Source organism: Periplaneta americana, chromosome 13, assembly GCF_040183065.1.
Source record: "Periplaneta americana isolate PAMFEO1 chromosome 13, P.americana_PAMFEO1_priV1, whole genome shotgun sequence".
In the NCBI taxonomy this organism is placed as follows: domain Eukaryota; kingdom Metazoa; phylum Arthropoda; class Insecta; order Blattodea; family Blattidae; genus Periplaneta; species Periplaneta americana.
Window position 1 is genome coordinate 138041996 of NC_091129.1, and position 25170 is coordinate 138067165.

Sequence of the window (25170 nt, forward strand, 5' to 3'; positions counted from 1 at the left end):
CCACAAGTGATACCAATAAAACATCACTTATGAGGCAGCTAGGCCAGGAGATAATGGGATATGTGACCAGTTCCTTTCCCCCTCCATTGCATACATCACCGTCTAGTTATATATTACACTAGTCAGACTTCAGATACAAGAAACAATTTGTTTTCCTCCGACACATATCGTCAAGTGAGTTGTAGGCCTACTGTCTAATAATACAGTAGATGTATATATCAACCAGAACCTCAATCAGGGGAGAATAAGTAGATAACGAAATCAATTTTAATTTTACATCATTATTAACTAACTATTGTATATCTTGATTACACAACTTTTAACACTGTATTACTTCGGAATATGTATGATAAGACTTTCTTGTGTTAAATTCTAACGTACCTTGTCTATATGTTTCGATCTATTTATGGGTTATCCTCAGAGCTGGTCGTTGTTGGTTTTGGCACCTCTTGTTTTGTTTCCTGTGAGGGTGTGTTCGTGTGGTATAATGAAGAGTCAAAGAGTGTGTGTGTGTGTGTGTGTGTGTGTGTGTGTATGTGTGTTCTGAAATTGAGTTGTGTGTTGAGAATTTCGTTGGGGAGAACAATATGAAATATCCATACACACGAAAACACACCACAATGAAATTCTCAACACATAACTCAATTTCAGAACACACACACTCTTTGACTCTACATTATACCACACGAACACACCCTCACAGGAAACAAAACGAGGCGCCAAGACCAACAACGACCAGCTCTGAGGATGACCCATAAATAGGTCGAAACATGTAAACAGGGTACGTTAGAATTTAACACAAGAAAGTCTTATCATACATATTCCGAACTAACTATTGCTTAAATATAGACAAAATAGTGATATACATGAATCGAGAAGAAAATACAGTATGTATGCAAATATTTGTTTTGTTGTTTTAATTAAGAAATGTCGCTTATAAAAGGATTGACCGTTTACATACTGTATTTTTATTACTTTATATTTGCTAGATATCTTCTCCCCCTTCCTCCCTTCTCCTATTTCATTCTCCTTTTGCGATTGTTTGTATTTCGACAGTGGAGATATCTTCATACCGAAATTTAGAAAACGGTAGACGTCTTTATTTCTCCTCATAACGTTATCTGATTGTATTTTCTCCCATTTACAACGCACTTTTAAGACAATAATAGACCTACTCGGTAATAGTGCTACGAATCGGGTGAGAATAGAAAAGTTACCTACATTGCACAGAACAGTACTACATGCCTTTGGATGGCGGCTTTCGCAAGTCACAGAGAAAAACTACTTTATTGTATCGGCCTGCGCTTTCATCTTATCTGTAAGAGCAGCTCTCTCCACTTCTCACATAGCTCACACGAGTGAAAATGCGTGTATTCGATCCCTGTCACGGAGACAGCACAGCACAGTACTTCACATGCAAACAATAGGCCTACTATTGCTTCCGAGACGCGGGAATTGTACCTCACATGAAGAACATAAAATTAGACTAGGACATTCCGCGTTTTCAGGACATTACAAATGTTTAAACTTCAATATTCATTATTTAGGAGGTGAAATGAGAGTTGGAGAGTGTGAAAGATACATGCGTCCTTTCTTTTTTAAAAGGAATCTTGGGGCTGATCGAAATAGGCACGTGTGATAGCCAAGGCTTTAGGTCACTTGTCTCACTCTAAAATTAGCTGTCGCAACGAAGAGACTTCAATGGTAAAGCCAGAGTGAGTACGTACCTATTAAGGCTGGTCCACAATAAACCGGGAAGGAGAACCAGAACGAGAACGGAAAGCGTAGGACGTGACGTGAAGATATTTTATTTACAACAAACCGAGAACGAAAACGACTATACATATCGATATGCATGTCAGTAACAATATAAAAAGTTTATATTACGCATTCTGATGTTATTTATATATAATTGACCAATGGCGTTCTCTCATGATACAAGCTAGCCAACATAAAGACAGGTTAACCAACTTAAAAATTTATGACACAATATTTAAGAATTTAATTCACATGGTAATCTGGTCGGTCACATATACACGTAGCATATATTGAAAGTGATTCTACTGAATTTCTGAGTTGGTTAGACACGAAAATAAATAAATAAATAAATAAATAAATAAATAAATAAATAAATAAATAAATAAATAAGAAATTATGTCACGGCCTCCTTGCTACAAAATATACGACGACCTAATAGCTTTATGTTGACAACAGAAAGAATCTAGTACGCTGTGATCAGAAACGAGAACGACAAAGTTAAAACTTTTGTATGTTTGTACTTGACCTTGATCAGCCAATTCAAAATGCACAGATAGGTTATATAAGTTAAGCCAATGAAACGGGCGATTTTAAAACTTTAATAATAATTATTGCATTAATTACTTTGAAACGAAACTTTCACTTTACATTTAAAGTATACACAATAGCATTTACCTGTACGTCATTTATTCTTATTTTGTGAACACTACATCCCACAAGTGGGACCCATTTCGTTGCACAAATTCTTCAAGTCTAAATTGTATGTTCCTCATTACACGACGCAACATGTCCACAGGAATTTCAGTAACTTCATGCCGAATTTTTTTATTTGAGTTCTTCGATGTTCTGTAGAGGTGGAGTTTTGAATATCCCCATAAGAAAAAATCGCATGCTGTCAGATCTGGAGATCTCGCAGGCCATGAAATGTCTCCATATCTTGAGACAATGTTGTTTGAAAATAAACGTCTAACTGCATCCATGGAGCGTCTAGCCGTGTGACTGGTCGCGCCATCCTGTTGAAACCACGTGTGTCTATTGATGAGAGGATTATTGGTAATTTGTGGAGACAAAAATTCTTGAATCATTCGGACATATCGTTGTGATGTTATAGTAACAGATGTCCCATTATCGTCCTCAAAGAAATAAGGACCGATGATTCCAAATGACGCTATTACACACCAAACTGTGACTGACACTGTGTAATGGTTCCTCATGCATTTCATAAGGGTTAGTTGGTGACCAGGATCGAAAGTTTTGTTTATTGACGTATCCAGAGAGATGAAAATGAGCTTCATCACTCATCAGCATATTGTGGCCAATGTCTTCGTTAACATTTAGATCCAAGAATTGTTGGCAAAAAGTCATGCGGTTTACTTTATCAGCATCTTTTAATGTCTGCCATTGTGCAGCAATGAAACTATCACTATTTTTTTAATATGCTTTAATAGCAAAAGTACCTTGTTCACACGTCCAACGATCCGTTATAAACAAATGCTATCGAATGAAGAATAGATGGTTGCATGTAACAATTAAAATACCCGACAACAGCCGAAAATATACGAATCTGAAAATCGCCCGTTTCATTGGCTCACCTTGTAGATAACCATAACAGTTGATAAAAGCGTCGTAAAATAAATCACAAAAAAAATCAGTAGAATCCTAACTTTTATAAATGCTTTTTGCTGCCAAGATTGAGATAGCACCGACAGCCTAAAGTAGTGAACGTAAATTCGAAGAAAAAAAAAAAGAGTTATTTATGTCGACAGTACTATAGCCTATGTTCAAGGTTCATTTCTTTTAGAACTTATCCCGAGATCTTTTTTTCGGGAGACCCACAACAAATCTTCAAGTATATCACCAAGCTAAGACATTCTCTTAGTTATTCTATTCAATAATGGTTCACTTTAGTAGCTATTTTGAGAATAAAGAGGAATGGAATCTAATACTAGATATAGAGGTGAAGTGTAAAGGTGTTCTGACTGAAGAAATTGGAAGGGAGATGATTGCTACTCTGTCTGAAATTTCTTCATACTACTGTATGTGAAATTATCAAAATGTGCTGTTCACCTCATATTGCATACATTTCCTCTGGAGTAACTTAATGCAATTGCTATTTCACGGTGTATTTTTATTTTAGGAATAGATACCTACGCCTTTTCGCTACACATACACTAGTATTATCTTCAAAATAGTACAATTTAATACGAGGCAAAGAAGTGGAGATTGATACGTTCGTGTTGTTACATTAGGCCTATATCTTAATGTCACGGTTAATAAATTTCAGACATACAGTGCACATAGGCTATACTTTAAAAATTAGTCGGGAAACATGCTTTTAAGACTGTAATTCCAAACGTTTTGTCGATATATTTTGTGGTAAATTGAGTGGTCAAAAATAATATCGCTGTCACAAAACTTGACGACTGCTGTTATAATTCGATAAACAGAATGCGTATGGAAATGCTTAATGAACTCAGACTCGTATTACGAACTGGGAGATATGACTGCCATAAGCAAATTATAACACCCCAAAAATGCAAACACCAATATGAATTAACTCCTGTTTCTTATGGGTCTGCTGGTACGCTACCTTACTTTATAATTTGCTTTACCTCACATGGAATGTTTTGGGTCCCCATAGTGATCAGGAAGTTGACCCCTCATCGAGGTCACGAGCTGCCACGTACTTCCGGTACCGCTATTTCACGTGCAGGACTCCATGAATAGACAGGCACACGAACAGGGCAAACAACTACGAAAACGTAGTTCATACCTTTTGGTACAGTTAGTGAATCTTAATGTTATTGTTTCATATTGTAATTTTATTATTATTCGTCATAGCAATAACAGTAGCATTTCAGTAATCCCAAATAGATTGGGAACTAGCCGAAACTTCGAAATGTACCCAGTGTACAGTAACCGTCAACGCTCCTCCACTGTGGAAACCATTTCCATTACTTAACCCTAAGAGGAAAAGGAATTGGGTGGGTCACAGGTTGAGAAGAAACTGCCTTCTGTATAATAGGAATTTTGTCAGGATCAGTCTGTGCTTATCTATTTAACAAATATTAGTAGTTTACAATATTTGTCACATTTATTTATTTAGTTTTTTTTAACGTTTTCGGCTGGAGTAAGCCATCTTCAGAAAAAAGTTTTATGCCTAGGGGAGAGTCGGGTAGTATCGGACAGCGGGTAATATCGGACAGTGAGTTTCTTTCATCTACCACACGATGATAGTACCTGGTTGACATGGTTACGTTTCTGTGATGTCGCATAGAGAAACGTAACCATGTCATTCAGGTACTACCATATGGTGGTAAATGAAAGAAACGCACTATCCGATATTACCCGATGTCCGATACTACCCGACTCTCCCCTATATACATGAAGTGGTACATATGTGTATAGTACAAATAAATGAAACAGTTGAAAAATATAAGTCTCTGTGGAGATGAGTGAACATACGATGATTAAAACATTACTGTATTAAAAACATGATCAAAAGTTATTAAAAAGTTATTAAATACTAAAATTAAAACCTGTGCGATGTGGTTGCGATTAAAATAGGTTGGTTCATCTGTAGTAATGTCCAGATCTGACTAGAATATGGTGAATCAACTGTGAGGGAAGAAAAGAAAAGAAAATATGTATCAGATTGTGATACCTAAGCCAAATTATAATGAGGGGTCATATACAAGAACAGAGCAAAGTACATATGCAGATCATAATACTGTTACAGCTATGAAAAGCTTAATAAGCTACATAAATCTAGTTACAAACATCACGATGTAAAATATGTACGCGAGCGCACGGAACAGTTGTACTAAATGAATGTACCACTTTCATGTATATAGGCATAAACATTTTTCTGAAGATGGCTTACTCAAGCCGAAAACGTTAAAAAACTTAATAAATAAATGTGACAAATATTGTAAACTACTAATATTTGTTAAATAGATAAGCACAGACGGATCATGACAAAACTCCTATTGTTATTGTATGTATGTATGTATGTATGTATGTATGTATGTATGTATGTATGTATGTATGTATGTATGTATGTATGTATGTATGTATGTATTCACACTGCAATGGGTATATACCCGGTGGCAGTGACAACTAATTACACTCAATAATGACAATAATGAACTTATTAATTAAAAATACAGTTAATAATAATAATACCAATAATTAATACAGACAATAATTAATACAAACAATAATTAATAATAATAATAATAATAATAATAATAATAATAATAAGGAATATCCTAAATTAAATGAAGCACGATCACTTGAAATAACATTTAAAATAACTCTAATTTATATCTTAAATCTAAGTTCGAACTAAAACCCACGAGTATGATATGTTCATAGCTGCACAATTACCTTTCCACATTACACTCATTTCGCTGTCTACTCACTCACTGCACTGGAACTACGACACATTTCACTGATTCTATCCTGATTTCACTAACACTTCAAAAATATTTCACTGTTCAAATACTTTGCACTGCCACTATAAACTATAAAGCTTCCCTGACAGGAACACGTTTCACTGACACAACACACTTCACTGACACAACATAATTCTTCATTGATACAAGACTTCAATAACAAAATATCATTTACATCCTTTAAATACTGTGTATAATTACCGTCTATTAGTAAAGTCCTTAAGCCTATTTTTAAATACGTGTTTGGTTGTTGGTAAAGCCTTTAGTAAGTCTGCAGGTAAAGCATTCCAGTCCCTGATAGTACGATTGAGAAAAGAAAACTTTCCAGTGTCCGTCCTCTGTCTTCTTTCCCTCAATTTATATGAGTGGTCGTTCCTTGAAGAGTAATTTGGCGGTTGCAACATATTTTTTATTTCTCTCCAGGCAGGCTCACCTATGTATGTTTTGAACAGTGCGCATAATCGAATTCGCGTTCTCCTGTCCTAGAGTGTGTCCCATTTTAATGGTGAATTTTTCCGACAACGTATCAGCTTATCGGCCCTCACCATGCCTTTCAAATTTGCCTACTGTATGATGCACTGGAAGGAATGGTGAATGGGAGAAGAGTTCGATATCAGGTGATAGACGACATTAAGATATATGGCAACTAGGATGGAGGTGTGATAGTCGCATGTAATGATGCAGAGACGAAGACTCTAGAAGGAAACACGCAACATTGGATGTGAAAACAATTAAGATACTGAACGCGAATTTGATGTGTACGAATTCAGTTACTGAACAGAAGTCTGGTGGGCCTCCTAAGAGATTAGTCACAGAAGAGGCTAAAACTATCGCTACCATGGCATTTGCGGAAAGTCCCAAGAAGTTCCTGAGGCAATATCAAAGGGAATTCGGTTTGTCGTATGGTTTGATCCAAGGAGATAAACTGGCGGCCATGACAACCACCTGAATCCATGCTGGTGAGGATTGATGAGGAATCAGATATCTTGAGCAACATTCTGTGGTCAGACGAAGTCGTGTTCCATGTGGGTAGGTTCGTAAATCGCCAAAACTGCCATTACTGGGTCTCTTAGTGCAGAAAATCCTGGTGCTACAAAACTGTAAAATTGCAGTCACGTCCTTCGGTGACTATGATGATGCTCTTCTTGGGCCGTACGCTCTTCGTGACACAATGAATGCGGTGAGGTATGTGCACTTGCTAAAGTCTGTGTGATGTGTCTTGTCTCACTGTGAAAAGAGAGAGAAAAGAGATATATCTTACTTCGTCTGTATTGTTATGGCCATGGGGGAGTGGACCGATGCCGTCCATCCATCCAGTGGCGGAAGGGACTAGTTGATACATTCTGTAGCGCAAAATAAAATTACAAAATATCTCTCTTCGTACTGTGTAGTTCCGTCACTGAGCTTGTCTTTCAAGAAATTGAGTTTCGGCAGCCTGTACAATAACAAGATTTTGAAAGGAATCCTGAAAATTTACAACCCTCCTATAATATCCACTCTCATTTGAAGGGACTTGGTTTTATTGCTACTGAGACAAGATAAACCTTACCAGGTATAGAAACTTTCGTTCATCCCTGGAACGATGTGAACAAAGTGCATTTTATACAAGATGGGGCACTTCCACCCTTCTGTTGAGTAACCGAACCCCATGCGCATCAAATTTGCGTGCAGTCTCGGAATTGTTTTCACATCCAACGTCGCGTGTCTCCCCTTTTCCCGTCTCCATCATCTCTGCACCATTACAGGCTATTGCCACACCCCCATCCTAGTTGAAATTCGAGCACGATCAAAAACGGATAGTAATCTTCCCTCCATCTTTAGTTATTCGTGGTTAGTCCTAAAACAGACAAATAATTTTGACAATAATTATTATGAAATGGCATATAACAGACTACAATATAACAGTAAAATTATTGATGTAATATAATTACTAATAGAAATGCATTGAAATAAAAAAGGATATAAATTGTGAATCACCCTGTAATATCCAAGTGCCACCTCTCTTATATGCATATTTATGTGTGTATTTGTGAGTGGTTAATATGTCAAAGACATGTTCACCTGTAATTTTCAGATTTTGAGTTATTCCATACGCTTCCTGTTTCATTGAATTTTCGCACTGTTTTCGAAGCTGTTGATTGTGTTAAGTTTATACTGTTCGGGTGAAGTTGATTAAATGAATGAAATACTTCTTTTTTATTGTTCATTCTGTTTTCATAATCATCCATCATTAGGACTACTGTCATTTGCTTACGCGATTAAGTTGCCAGAAGGAACTTTGAAAAAAATCATTCTCGATTTTAGTTATTCTCTGTTTTATATAGTGTTTTGTTTAGTTTCATGGCCTACTCCGTATCAGAAGATAAGCGCTCTGCCGAGTGAGCTACACCGGTGGTTGTGTGTAATTTTTAAATCCACATCCCAAATAATTTCAAGGGAAAAATTGTTCCGGGGCCGGGTATCGATCCCGGGACCTCTGGTTGAACGTACCAGCTCTCTGCCAACTGAGCAATTTTTCCCTTGAAATTATTCAGATCTGCTTTACAGGGAGCCTTACCTGAAAAACTGGATTTGCATAATATATACGTCACTGTGTACGTTAACAGAAAACCACAATTCCAAGTCACACAGAGTTTGTGTGCACTCGATGTGGGTCTCTGGCGCTTCGTCAGCCCACGCGAGTTGTGTGGATATAAAGGGAAAAGTTGAGACGGTGTCGGGTGGAGTTCCTGGGTAGCTCAGTTGGCAGAGCGCTGGTACGTTCAACCAGAGGTCCCGGGATCGATACCCGGCCACGGAACAATTTTTCCCTTGAAATTATTCAAATCTGCTTTACAGGGAGCTTCACCTGAAAGACTAGATTTGCATAATATATACGTCACTGTGTACGTTAACAGAAAACCACAATTCCAAGTCACACAGAGTTTGTGTGCACTCGATGTGGGTCTCTGGCGCTTCGTCAGCCCACGCGAGTTGTGTGGATATAAAGGGAAAAGTTGAGACGGTGTCGGGTGGAGTTCCCGGGTAGCTCAGTTGGCAGAGCGCTGGTACGTTCAACCAGAGATCCCGGGATCGATACCCGGCCACGGAACAATTTTTCCCTTGAAATTATTCAAATCTGCTTTACAGGGAGCTTCACCTGAAAGACTAGATTTGCATAATATATACGTCACTGTGTACGTTAACAGAAAACCACAATTCCAAGTCACACAGAGTTTGTGTGCACTCGATGTGGGTCTCTGGCGCTTCGTCAGCCCACACGAGTTGTGTGGATATAAAGGGAAAAGTTGAGACGGTTTCGGGTGGAGTTCCCGGGTAGCTCAGTTGGCAGAGCGCTGGTACGTTCAACCAGAGGTCCCGGGATCAATACCCGGCCCCGGAACAATTTTTTCCCTTGAAATTATTCAAATCTGCTTTACAGGGAGCCTTACCTGAAAAACTAGATTTGCATAACCGCATCCCAAAGTTGTAATGCTGATGTAAAATCTATGGAATAAAATAAAATAAATTAAAAACAGGTGATCTCCGTCAGGCTAGGTTAGATAGAGCGACCGATATTCGCCACGTGTTCTCTAACTTAAAGGTGAAACGCTTATGTAGGTACTAGAGTTCTAGTCTCGTCACAGTTCGTTCTGTGTTCCTCTACACTGAGATTTACTTAGGCCTACGTACGCCGCCATCTTTTGGTGTTGTGGCATAAAACAACGTTCATTTCTCAGTAGACGATTTTGATTGCCGCTGTATTTAAAAATCTCCTTTGTAGAACAAATAAATCAAATTTAATTGCAATTGGCGTGTGATTGAGAAATGTTCGAAAGAAAGAAGTAAAAAAACTGAACTGACGCGGAAGTAAGATATAGTAGACCTACAACCTACATATGAATTCTATTACACTCCTTCCTTTAAAACACTCACCTGTAATTCCTTATTACTTATGCAGCGATGTACTATTTGAAAAATATATTGCAACTTAAGGTGCAGTACATGGCCCTCCTGTAACTTGCCCCTGATTTTTGTTTTATTTAAACACAACGGGTATTTCAGTCTCGTGTTCAAACATAATAATATAGGAATTAATCACGCACCCATTTTGTGAGTTCATCACTTCAGTGGCATCACCTTCGTTTGCGTAATCACAACGCATTCATTCTCGCATTTGACCGCATAGTTCTGCCCCTTGCTTGACTCAGACTTTACTCTCTGATCGCGAAACTGGAAATTGCGTACGCCTTTTCAGTAAGCCAGGTTAAAATACAAGGTGTGACGAATGAACTTTACAGACGCCGAGGGATTCTATGGGAGGTAAAACCGAAGTTACAGTTAATTTAAGTAGCGATATCTTTACATTATTCAAAATAAAGTTATCGCATTGTTAAAATTTTAGTGGTTTATTTATCCATTTATTTATTTATCTGTTTATTTATTATTCATTGTTAGATACACTTTTTCAACACTTATAATCACTGAATAACTTTATAATATTTTACTGTGTTAACTTTTGCAATCATAAGAAAGACTAAACGCAACACAAACACAAGAATAAAACAAATACATCACACTAACATACGAAAATGAGAACACATACAAGATTGCATCATCATTCAAAAACTAAAATACAACATTGCATACAGAACATCTTAACACACAGACAAAACACACAAACAAATACAACTTATCAGGTGTATACAAACTACCATGCAATCGTTACAACGACTTCTATATTGTACAGACTGGAAGATCATTTCAAACACGTTACAAGGAACATCACAACCATAACCACACCACACAACAATTCAATCTACGCAGAACACATCACAAACCCCAATCACAACTACAGCAACATAGACACTGACATGAAAATACTACATCCAACCAAACAACGAGAAACTTAACACCCTAGAACAATTTGAATTTTATAATCATACAAAAACACACCCACATCACATCTTGAACACTCAACTGAATTTAAACACACACTCTTTTTTGACACAATCATGGACACACCCCACCACAACATGAAACCAGAAGACAGCGTGGGATCTTCACTAAGCTTCGGACAATGAAGGATACCACTCCGAAACTAGTCAGCCAGATAAATTGCAAAAGTTAACACAGTAAAGATATTATAAAGTTATTCAGCATTTATTTATTATGTATTTATTTTTTATTTACTTGTTCATTTTTATCACATTATAATCCAGCTTACTGCTCACGTGGCTCCCTCCACGTTGTCGCTATTAATGCGTGCATAAATGTCGGTTGTCGCTTCAAGAGCTTTCGTGAATAGAACACAGAAATGTAAAAATAATGCATTGTACCTACTTATAATAAAATTACGAGACTTCGATTTTAGCTATGAACAACATTTGTTATTGCGTGAATTAAACATGATAAAATATTACTACATATCGAAAATGACATTTAGCACCGTATACATAAAGAAAATTTACCCTTTTTTATCTCTTCTAAATCCCTTCAGTTTGTAAAATTCGTTTAATTACATCCTGTATAGCAGCCTTTTAGCACCTCTGCACGACGTACGTACCTGAGCACTGTGACGAATCTTCTTACAGCGCCGAGACCAGCATGTAGCAGGATGCAGGGCGCCAGGGCCTGCAACGTTGTGATCAGAGACGCCAGCAACCCCAACAGACTGTTCCAGAGCACCCGCCGCCGCCGCCACGTCAGAAAATTGCCCAAGGTGCCTGTTGTACGCGCAGCCTATCTCCAGATTCCAAAGTGAGAGGCTCTGATCTTACTAGAGCTGTTTGGTTGTTGCAGGGCCAGAATGGATTCGAGGAGCTGCGACGCTACATTAAGCAGGGAGGGGATTTCTGCAAGGACCTTAGTTCCATCCTACAGGAAAGGTAGGCCCTAACTAATTATTATTGTTATTATTATTATTATTATTATTATTATTATTATTATTATTATTATTATTATTACTCGACCAAGGCCAGTGGAGTCCTGCAGCCCGGAGCCGTGGCGCTACTGCTCCTGCGTTCGTAATACCGCATCGCGATAGTTCACATTACGTCCGCGGCTCCACTAGCCTTGGTCGAGTAATATTAGAGAAAGTGTTACAAAATTTATGGAATATCATTTTGTTTTTTTTCGTTTTGGAACCTACATGTTGTTCTTTCTTTCGTTATTTATTTTATTTTTATTTATTTACTTTTTACTTTCTATTTATTTATTTACTCATTTATTTATTTATTTATTCATTTATCTATTTATTCATTCATTCATTCATTTATATATTTATTTATTCATTTATTTATCTATTTATTTATTCATTCATTTATTTATTTAATCATTTATTTATCTATTTATTTATTTATTCATTCATTTATTAATTCATTTATTCATTCATTTATTTAGTGATTCATTTATTTATTGATTCATTTATTTAGTGATTCATTTATTTATTGATTCATTTATTTATTGATTCATTGATATATTGATTCATTTATTTATTGATTCATTTATTGATTTATTTAATTACTTAAATAATGATTTATTTAATTATTTGAATAATGATTTATTTAATTATTTATTTATTTATTTAATTTATATAATTATTTATTTATTTGTTTAATTATTTATTTATTTAATTTATATAATTATTTATTTATTTGTTTAATTATTTATTTATTTAATTTATATAATTATTTATTTATTTGTTTAATTATTTAATTATTTATTTGTTTAATTATGTAATTATTTATTTAATTATTTATCTATATTTATTAATTTTTATTTATTTATTTCGTTTTGGAACCTACATGTCATTCTTTCTTTCGTTATTTATTTATTTATATTTATTTTTTATTTTTATTTATTTTTTATTTTTATTTATTTATTTACTCATTTATTTATTCATTTATCTATTTATTTATTTATTTATTTATTTATTTATTTACTCATTCATTTATTCATTCATTCATTCATTTATTGATTGATTTATTTATTCATTTATTGATTGATTGATTTAATTATTTAAATAATGATTTATTTATTTAATTATTTAAAGAATGATTTATTTATTTAATTATTTAATGATTTATTTAATTAAATTATTTATTGATTTATTTTTACTTATTTAATTATTCAATTATTTAATTATCAACTCTTAAATAGGTACCCATTTCCATATGATCGATATTTTACTGTCCATAATGTTTCTGGATTTTCAAGCTGTACCTAACAATGATGCTTGCCGATTGTAGGGGACTTGCTCCCCGTGTTATATCTAAGCAGGTAGACATTGCCTTTCTCCTATGTCGACGGAGCAGCGTACTTGTTAGAAATATTATTTAAATGAAGGCATATAATCTACAGCATGTGCTTTCCACTAGATCCAGATGCATTAATTGTTTCCATTATTATCCATTGTTTTACATACGGACATTTGTCGCACGAAGGAAACCCAGTCCCAGTATTCATGTTCCACAGTATTTGGTGCTCATTAGTTAAAATTAAGGGATGGTATTTTTAATTCGAACTCTAAAGGAAATTAAAAAACATCAAAATGTATCCAAAATTCGAATTAGTAGGCAGATTATTTTTTTAGAATTCAATATAAAAAAGGATGGCGGATTATTAGTAGAATCCCTACTTATACTCATTAGCGTGAAATATTTAAGTGTTTGGTGGTTATGTGATTTTATAGGGTTGGATGTTTGTAGGTTAATATGTGTGTGAAATAACCTTAAAAAGGATGTATTCTTAAGAGCCTTTGTTTAATTTGTTTCAAATAATCGTAGGTCCCTGCTTAATGAGAATCATCTTCGCATAATCATAAAAAAAAAAAAAGAACTTGAAATTTTACTGAATTCGCTGCTCAAAAATTTAATACGTATACGACGATATTCAAAGTTCACACTTCGTTTATTTTTCCAAAAATATATGTGCGGGTTGCATCGACCCGCTGCCGTTAAGGAGCAATGAGATACGGGTTACATCGTTTAGTACTAATAATTTCATATAGTCAAACAAAATACATTTTTAGGTTAGATCTCGTGAATCAATTGTTTAGTCAAACCAATGAATTTCATATTGCCAGACAAAATACCTAATATGTTGTTCCCTTTCTCGTATAGTTTGCCTAAGAGAATATCTTGCAAATTATTGAATTATTTAGAATAACCTTCCAACATAAAAGTAAAGTACAGTAAATAAATAAATAAATAAATCATTCAGTACGTAGGATCGTGTGATATCTGGTAACAGTTGGCAACACTGAGAAGACGGCAATATTTGCTGTTTAGGAACTGTTCTTACGTGACCCTCACTATACATGTTACACTAGTCAGACTTCAGGTGTACACAAACAATTGTTCTTCCTCTGACACATATCATCAAGTGCAATGTACTGCCTGATAATAGATGTACATATACGGAATAAAAAAATGGGCTGAGTCTTGGTAGCAGTAGTCCTGTATATAGGCAACAAGCTTCGCAAAACTGTCCACAAGTAGCTTACATTACTGCACATGCGCAATGCGTTGTGTCAGGAACTCTGTAAAATTAGGTGCCCAAATTTTGTTTCTGGGTCTGTACATAAGTCAAACCTCATTCAGAGATAAATGGATAATAAATGTGCAGTATATTTTAGCTTAACTGCCGACATGTTTAATCAATCAATATTTACACAAAATATTAAGCAACCAGTAGAAGAAAACACTTCAACTAACTTTTCTAACGCTAAACTTGTACGTCGCTTCAGGATTCGACAATTGCTAATGCAAAAGGGCCAGTAACACACTAACTTCTGTTCGAACAATAATGATTTCACAAATTTGTTCTCTTCCATGTTATTGACTGATGCGTAAGGGGGGCGGTGGGGGGGGGGAAATACACCTGCAAACAATAGCATAGCGTTCGACATTCCACCTGTAGCTTTTATCTACTGTCAGCCATAGGATAACAGTACGAAGTCTGCTAACAGTGGCAACGACCTTTTTTCTGTTCCATGCCTTGTCGGTCATTATGAACTTTAATGATAGAATTTTATTTCTTGCAATGATTAATAACTGAGATTAAAAAACTTTTGACCTTTCTCTAGTATTCTAGATAGGACACCAAACTTATTGACAAGTAATTCCTCAATAAAACAAAATAATACACTATTTTACGTAATTTATTACAAAGGTAATTAATGTGTTGGTTCCATTTTAAATGATTATCGAAAATTATGCCTAAATACTTAACTTCAGAGGACTCTTTAATAATCGGACAAATGAAGTCCTGGCTTGGAATTATCTAAATGATAGCGTCGAAATTCTAACTTTAGTGAACACAAAATGACTCTGAACATGGGATAAGTCACCGGCGTAGCTCTATCGGCTAAGGCGCTTGCCTGCCGATCCGGAGTTGCGTTTGAGCGCGAGTTCGATTCCCGCTTGGGCTGATTACCTGGTTGGGTTTTTCCGAGGTTTTCCCCAACCATAAGGCAAATGTCGGGTAATCTATGGCGAATCCTCGGTCTCATCTCGCTATCACCAATCCCATCGACGCTAAATAACCTCGTAGTTGATACAGCGTCGTTAAATAACCAAATAAAAAGAAACCTGGGATAAGTCAATCGAATGCCGTTTGAGGGCACTGTTGTCAGAGAGACACGACACGGCGAGAGCAACAGAGACGGGAGACTGAAGATAGTAGCACCATAGTCTAGTATATACAGTCATGAAGCTCAATGCGTAGTGAATATGCATCCGTAGATAGTTGCTAACCACTAGGATCGCTAATATCGCCTCATTACAGACAATGCGAAATAGTACCGGCACAGTCTATTGTTCCTAGCACCCCCACAACTCAAGCTTCGTGACTGTATATACTAGACTGTGGTAGCACAGTCTAGTATATACAGTCACGAAGCTCAATACGTAGTAAATGTGCATCCATAGATAGTTGCTAACCACTAGGATCGCTACTGTCGCTTCATTACAGACAATGCGAAATAGTACCTGCACAGTCTATTGTTCCTAGTACCCTCATAAACTCAAGCTTCGTGACTGTATATACCAGACTGTGATAGTAGCTGCTCTCTCTGTCTCACACTGCACATTTTATACGCGTAAAAAAACATAAAAAGGCTTAGTCATAGCTAGCTAGCTAGCGCGTTTCGTTAACTAAAGACAACGTTGCAGCATTTTCAGTGGCTGATTGCAGAATAGCGGCCACGTCTACCCCCGTCTCACGTTCATAGTTGTGTTCACTTTTATATAGGCTAAGTGGAATTTCTAAATTTTAAATTGTTTTATTTAACGACGCTCGCAACTGCTGAGGTTATATCAGCATCGCTGGTGTGCCGGAATTTTGAACCACAGGAGTTCTTTTAAATGTCAGTAAATCTACTGACGAGCCTGTCGCATTTAAGCACACTTAAATGCCATCGACCTACGCCGGGATCGAACCCGCAACATCGGGAACAGAAGGCCAGCACTCTATCGACTGCGCCACCCAGGCAGACTATAAATGTGAATTTTTAACATTAGTTTAAATAGGAATTTCAATGGGAATAAATATTTATCCGAATTATCCAATAATTCCAATATTATACTACAACGTGTTCATAATGTGTGCATACGATTCTACTGCAATACTCGTAAATTTGACCAAATAACACCTTCCCTCCAGTTACTTTCATGGGGGCGTCTGAAGGAACGTAGAACAATACATTCACTGTCTCTTCTGTTTAGAATCATGCATACTTCTACTCCGAATTATCTCTTATCGCGCTTTAAATTTCTTACAACTATTCGAAACCGACATCAAGCACTTCTTTCTATCCCTCATCATAGAACGTCTTTATACTCATCTTCCTATACTGTAGAAATACCTCGCCTCTGGAATTCGTTACCTAATGACGGACTTTATCACAATTCAAAATTAAATTGGAAAATTTTGTCTTAGTTAATGTTTTTAGGTATTGCTAAAAGTATTGATTTGTGTTTTTTTTTCTTTTTCTTTTTTAATCTAGATTAAAATTGCAATTTTCTTGTTTATGCTAGTTATTTAGTTAGGATACAATTAATTATGATACTTAATCACTCATTTAAAGTTTGTGTGACTGCAACCTGTGTATATTTTTGTGTGGCTTTGCTTTGTTTATAGTGTTTTTTCTTTCTCTCTCTCTTTATTTCTTGTGTAGCTTTACTTTCTATATGGTGTATTTTTTTCTCTGTTTATTTCTATTATTGTATTTGTATTCCTGGTGTTGTGGAAGAGAAGGCCTGATGGCCTTAACTACACCAGAATAAATAAATAAATAAATAAAAAATAAATGTTGAATTAACCAATATCTTCTGTATTGTTACGAATTTGATAAAGTGAGACATAAGTAATTATTGCTATGGCTTTTCGTGTTACAGTCGCATTTAACTGAGGTTGCGTTTATAGATGATAAAATGATTTTTTACGTACAGAGTTCTGTGTCTGCAATGTAAATTATTCGCCGTTTCAATAGCAGAGTAATTTAACAGCTGTCGCTTGCAGCTGCAACATATTTCGCCTGTATTTCAATGCATAGGCCTAAATTGGATCATTGCTTTATTGAACTTTGTAGCTTCCTGTTGGCAATGCGAGTGCTGGAACATATGATAGGCCTACACGTCTGAAACCACAGCGACAGACTCGCATTCCTCTCGACCGCCTACTGGAAACTCCGTTCCGAACATTTTGATTCTCTAATAGCGTGATTGGCAGAATGCCGTCTGTGCAACTACTGGGCGAGTAGCTTTAAAATTACGTAAATTAGATCTGAGTTGGGATCGTTGCTTACGAGACTATACTGTATAATCTCGTAAGCAACGGTTGGGATGATCCTCTGTCTTGGGAGTCCCACAACATGGCTCTCTGTTTAAAATTGTCAGGTCTTGAAGAAAATCAGATATACACTTAGCAAAGACATTTCGAGGGATTTAAGAACAGTTAAGAGCTAGACTAAGAAGAAAAATATTTCAGGAGGCTAATCAGAATGTTTTCTACATTCCGAACACGAAATAATCGTAATTACTAATGTTCGATTACGATCTCATATTCACCAGTCAAAGTTCTCAATCGTACTTAAGGTATGCATTGACTCTTGGAGGAAAAATTTACAATTTACCCTCAGTGTAATTCAAAATTCACTTACTACTTTCTTACAGTTAAATGAAAGGAATGCAAAAGCACACAGAAAAAAAATTGGGGGGCACTGGGCAAAAATTTTGTGGGGGAAAAAAAAAAAAAAAATCGGCAAGCATTTCTTCGCTTCCAATTGACCTAGGTCCTAGATCATTCATTTTTTCACCAAATTCATTCTTATATAGTGAAGAATGTTGTAGTCTAGAATGAACTAATAGCATTTCACACTTATTTATTATGTAATTTTTTTCTAACATGTAAAAAAGTTATTCTATTTATTTACTTATTTTATTTATTTATTTACTTATTTATTTATTTACTTATTTTGTTTATTTATTTACTTATTTTATTTATTTATTTACTTATTTTATTTATTTACTTACTTATTTATTTATTTACTTACTTATTTATTTACTTATTTATTTATTTACTTATTTATTTATTTACTTATTTATTTATTTACTTCTATATTTATTTATTTATTTTTTCATTTATTTATTTACTTACTTATTTACTTATTTATTTACTTATATATTTACTTACTTATTTACTTACTTATTTACTTACTTACTTATTTACTTACTTATTTATTTATTTACTTACTTATTTACTTATTTATTTATTTATTTATTTATTTATTTATTTACTTATTTATGTATTTACTTATTTACTTACTTATTAATTTACTTATTTGCTTACTTATTTATTTACTTATTTATTTATTTACCTATTTATTTATCTATTTATTTATTATTTTATTTATTTATTTTAAATAACTTGTAGTTAGTATTTTTCTTGTTCTTTGTGTTATTATTTAATCTCCTTTTACCGATTTACAATCCAATGCGGTATAGAGAAGGGTGTATTTGGACCAACACTGGACCTTCTGACAATGCAGACCTCCCCGATCGTGTGGCCAGTACAATGTAGGGTCACCGCGACGACATCACAAAACAAGTACAAGACGAGGAACAAACACTCAGCCTCGTGGACGGAAAAGAAATTTCTTCCATTGTCCGCGCTGGGAATCGATAACGGACTCCTTGAATGGAACCGCATACGCTATCCATAGAGCCAAGGCGGCAGACCAGATTAAGCATCATCTACCAAAATGTTATTCTAGTAAACGGGAATACCCTGCGAAAATTTACCATCTAACACAATTTTTGCCCACTTGAAATTGCAAATTGAACAACTGTGATTCGAACCCGGGTTACTAGCGTGGAAAGCCGATGCTCTAGCTAGTCGTTCGGTTAAAATCTCGTCAAGCTTAAAAGCAAACTGTAAATGGGAAATGAAAATCGATATTAAAATATGGCCGCAACTTTACGGTTGAAGTTTTATTTCGGAGAAATCATATGGCCAATTTATCTTTCCAAGAATGTACATATATTTATGTACTCTAGATATAGACTATAGATGAAAAGAAATGTAGTATTTAATAACATGAGCATTTGATCTTTATAAATAGACAGCCAGGAATTCAAGTGTAACTGCAAATTATGGTCGGTCCAGGTGTTACGAAATCAATCAAGTGGTTTTGCCACTCACATTGGGTCAGTGAACCAACGTTCGCCTCGACTTCACGCTCCCTTGAATTTGTATTTCAAAGTTGTCATCATTCTTTATATAATTCAGGGACCTGTCCGTTGCAGCAAGTGTGAATTGGATATCACATCGTGAAATCAGGGTTAGAGCACGCTGTTGCAAATAAGTGGTCTCAGAATCGGTTGGATTCCCATCAACAAATTGCGATTACTTTTTTCCTATCCAAAATAGACATGTGTATTTGTACAGTATGTCTTGTTTTATATTGTTCTATGTTGTCGCTTGGCAGGCGAAGTAAGTATTCTGTGAAATTGTATCAATATACTCATAATTATCTTCATAATTATTTTTCAAAATGTTCAGAACTATTCGTCAAGTAATGAACTACAGTAATAAATGTTAGACTATTTGAACCTTATCACCATGAAGTGTATGCACCTACGTCCTAGCGAACAAACTTTGTAATAAAGTTTCTGTGTTTTTATGAATAATAATTAATTATTATCTGTAACCTATGCCTTAGTTGTGAACATAACAATCACAGGAGACATTAAAGTAGTTTATATACTTAGTCGAAAAACTGTTACTACTAATAGAGGCCATTCAAGTTGTTCATCCCTTAGTCGAGAAACTGTTACTTATAGGGGACATTGAAGTTGTGCAAATCTTTGTCAAGAAACTATTACTGAAAGGGAACATTGAAGTAGTTTATACTTTAATCGTTTTTTAATAAGAGTGTAGATTGCTACAAAAATCCTTAGGCACGGGTGGTCCACTGTGCACTCCGTAAACTGGAAATCGACCCGGAGACCGCAGTGGATAGTTCACATCTTAATCGAGAAACTATTACTGATAAGGGCATCAAAGTAGTTTATACCTTAGTCACGAAACTGTTGTTATTAGGTGACATTGAAGTAGTTCATACCTTAATGGAGAAACTATTACTGATAAGGGCATCGAAGTAGTTTATACCTTAGTCACGAAACTGTTATTATTAGGTGACATTGAAGTAGTTCATACCTTAATGGAGAAACTATTACTGATAGGGGCATTGAAGTAGTTTATACCTTAGTCACGAAACTGTTATTATTAGGTGACATTGAAGTAGTTCATACCTTAATGGAGAAACTATTACTGATAGGGGTATTGAAGTAGTTTATACTTTAATCGTTTTTAATAAGAGTGTAGATTGCTACAAAAATCCTTAGGCACGGGTGGTCCACTGTGCACTCCGTAAACTGGAAATCGACCCGGAGACCGCAGTGGATAGTTCACATCTTAATCGAGAAACTATTACTGATAAGGGCATCGAAGTAGTTTATACCTTAGTCACGAAACTGTTGTTATTAAGTGACATTGAAGTAGTTCATACCTTAATGGAGAAACTATTACTGATAAGGGCATCGAAGTAGTTTATACCTTAGTCACGAAACTGTTATTATTAGGTGACATTGAAGTAGTTCATACCTTAATGGAGAAACTATTACTGATAGGGGCATTGAAGTAGTTTATACCTTAGTCACGAAACTGTTATTATTAGGTGACATTGAAGTAGTTCATACCTTAATGGAGAAACTATTACTGATAGGGGCATTGAAGTAGTTTATACCTTAGTCACGAAACTGTTATTATTAGGTGACATTGAAGTAGTTCATACCTTAATGGAGAAACTATTACTGACAGGGGCATTGAAGTAGTTTATACCTTAGTCACGAAACTGTTATTATTAGGGGACATTGAAGTAGTTCATACCTTAATGGAGAAACTATTACTGATAGGGACATTGAAGTAGTTTATACCTTAGTCACGAAACTGTTATTATTAGGGGACATTGAAGTAGTTCATACCTTAGTCACGAAACTGTTATTATTAGGGGACATTGAAGTAGTATATACCTTAATGGAGAAACTATTATTGATAGGGGTATCGAAGTAGTTTATACCTTAGTCGAGAAACTGTTACCGATAGATAACAATGAAGTAGTTTACACCTTAGTCGACAAGCTATTACCGATAGTGGACATTGAAGTAGTTCATACCTTAATGGAGAAACTATTATTGATAGAGGTATCGAAGTAATTTATACCTTAGTCGAGAAACTATTACCAACAGATAACAATGAAGTAGTTTATACCTTAGTCGATAAGCTATTATCGATAGGAGACATTGAAGTAGTTCATACTTTATTCGAGAAATTATTATTGATAGAGGATATCGAAGTAGTTTATACCTTAGTCGAGAAACTGTTACCGATAGATAACAATGAAGTAGTTTATACCTTAGTCGATAAGCTGTTACCGATAGGGGACATTGAAGTAGTTCATATCTTAATGGAGAAACTATTATTGATAGAGGTATCGAAGTAGTTTATACCTTAGTCGAGAAACTATTACCAACAGATAACAATGAAGTAGTTTATACCTTAGTCCATAAGCTATTATCGATAGGGGACATTGAAGTAGTTCATACCTTATTCGAGAAATGATTATTGATAGAGGATATCGAAATAGTTTATACCTTAGTCGAGAAACTGTTACCGATAGATAACAATGAGTAGTTTATACCTTAGTCGATAAGCTATTACCGATAGGGGACATTGAAGTAGTTTATACCTTATTCGAGAAATTATTATTGATAGAGGATATCGAAATAGTTTATACCTTAGTCGAGAAACTGTTACCGATAGATAACAATGAGTAGTTTATACCTTAGTCGATAAGCTATTATCGATAGGGGACATTGAAGTAGTTCATACCTTATTCGAGAAATTATTATTGATAGAGGATATCGAAATAGTTTATACCTTAGTCGAGAAACTGTTACAGATAGATAACAATGAGTAGTTTATACCTTAGTCGATAAGCTATTACCGATAGGGGACATTGAAGTAGTTTATACCTTAGTCACAAAACTGTTATTCATAGGGGACATTGAAGTAGTTCATACCTTAGTCGAGAAACTATTACTGATAGACATTGAAGTACCTGGTTTATCCCTTCACCGAGGGATTAATTAATGATAATAGTGTATTGAAGTACGCGTAGTTTATATCTTAATCGAAAAACTATTTCTTGTATGGGATAAGGAAATAGTCCATAACTTTTTCGAGATGCTACCACTTCCAGATGATATTGTTGTTGTTTAGTCAACTATCCGAAGACAGGTCTGAACCTCACAAGTGATATCAAGAAGACGCCACTTATGAGGAAACTAGTCAGGAGATAATGCGGTAGGGTGACCAGTTCCTTTCCCCTTTCATTGCATACATTGTCGACTAGCTACATATTACACTAGTCAGACTCCAGATGATGTTGAAGTAGTTAATCATATATTATTTGTAAATTTATAAAACTAAATATTATATTTATATAACTTAATCTACTATAAAGAGTAATACGCCATGCAGCAGTGTACCAAGAACTTCGCCATCAGTAGAATTCGTAACTGTGCTAGTCCCCCGTATGACAGCGATGTTTCGCATGGCGCTTGACACAGTATATATCATTACACTATTTTAAGACATTGTAGAATCGTGGGAAGAGAGGAAGTGACTTCTGACAGGTTGACAGCCACACTGTTTCAATGACAATGCCAGAGTTCTTCGCCCTATGATGTCCAGCAGCTTTTGTTAAAATACGATTTACTGAGAACGAAATTAATGAAATATTCCCTTATCGCATACATAGGCCTATCTCTCACTGTGGCTATCCGACAGTGATTAAAACACTGTAAAAATGACTGAGTGAATTGTAAGTCACCGTAAATATATGCCTTGAGGAATATAAATAATTATCTAGAGCAGGGCCGTGCATGAGAGCGGCTCCATACAGCCGGCCAGAGCTGCTCTCGCTCCGCAAGGCACTTCAATACCAAGCCAGAGCAGAACGCTCACGCAGTGGCGGACTCGCATTACAGTTACCTTCCCTGCATTAATATAACAAGAGCCACGGCTGTTTTATTCATTCAGTCTGTGGGTACATAATAGTTTATAAGGATATTACATCAATCCATTGTACATTACAGAATTTATAACACTCTTATTAATTTAATGAAATAAACTTCGCTCTATGCACACACACAAATCATTACGCTTACAGTAGCCTATTTACATAACCCATACGCACATACTGCAATCTCCTCACCACTGTTCTACGAGACAGGCGTATGGCTTCCACTTCCCCTACTTCCTGTGGATAGAGATCACCTGCCAATATACACGTAAGTAAACATCGCTTGCTGAATTTACCTTCGTTGAATGTTTTCAATTCCCTTGCAATTTTGTGGCAAATTTTGTAGCTAATTCTCACTAATTGCATATTATCATCCTGTTAATACATAATATAATATATGATATGATACGATACGATACGATATGATATATGATATGATATGATATGATATGATATGATATGATATGATATGATATATGATATGATATATGATATGATATATGATATGATATATGATATGATATATGATATATGATATATGATATGATATATGATATGATATATGATATGATATATGATATGATATATGATATGATATGATATGATATGATATGATATATGATATGATATGATATGATATATGATATATGATATATGATATATGATATATGATATGATATGATATGATATGATATGATATGATATGATATGATATGATATGATATATGATATGACATGACATATGATATGATATGATATGATATGATATGATATGATATGATATGATATGATATATATCATAAATTGTAACATACTATACTGTGATATAACAGAACACTTGTATAATTCAAAATTATATATTACTAAATATATAATAACTTATAATGCAATATAAATATCAAATAGATACTCTGATATAAAGTACCTGAGAAACATTTTCTTTAAGTTGTTGTACAGTATTAATTTATGGCGTTCATTACCAACATATTTGTCATATTCAGTAGCATGTTATAAAGAATAATGCCGTTGGATATTGAACTTCTTAATCAGTTAGGTTATATTAAAAAAAATACTGCATTACTAATGTCATTTCGGAATATTCTGTGATACAGTACTTATCATCATCATTATCATGTTCATCAGCCGCTTTAATGTATGGGCTGAAGCTCCGTCTTCAAAATTCGCCTCATATTGCAGAGTCACCACTGCACCGACACTAAATGACGTACAGTATGCATACGTCACCACGCTCGCAGGAACCGCTCTTTAAAGCACACAGCGCTCATTTCTCAGAATCACATAATGTGCCCAGCCCTGATCTAGCGT

At 35.1% G+C, this 25170-nt stretch overlaps 1 protein-coding gene across 3 annotated transcripts in view; it reads left to right on the top strand.

The window, feature by feature from the left end:
• Nost (Nostrin) overlaps positions 1-25170 on the top strand; it is a 227041-nt gene that overhangs the window by 175521 nt on the left and 26350 nt on the right. For all 3 annotated transcript variants that reach the window (XM_069844338.1, XM_069844337.1, XM_069844339.1), the window contains one exon: positions 11997-12082. In XM_069844338.1, the coding sequence (XP_069700439.1) occupies positions 11997-12082 (86 nt within the window). The remainder of the gene's footprint in view (positions 1-11996; positions 12083-25170) is intronic.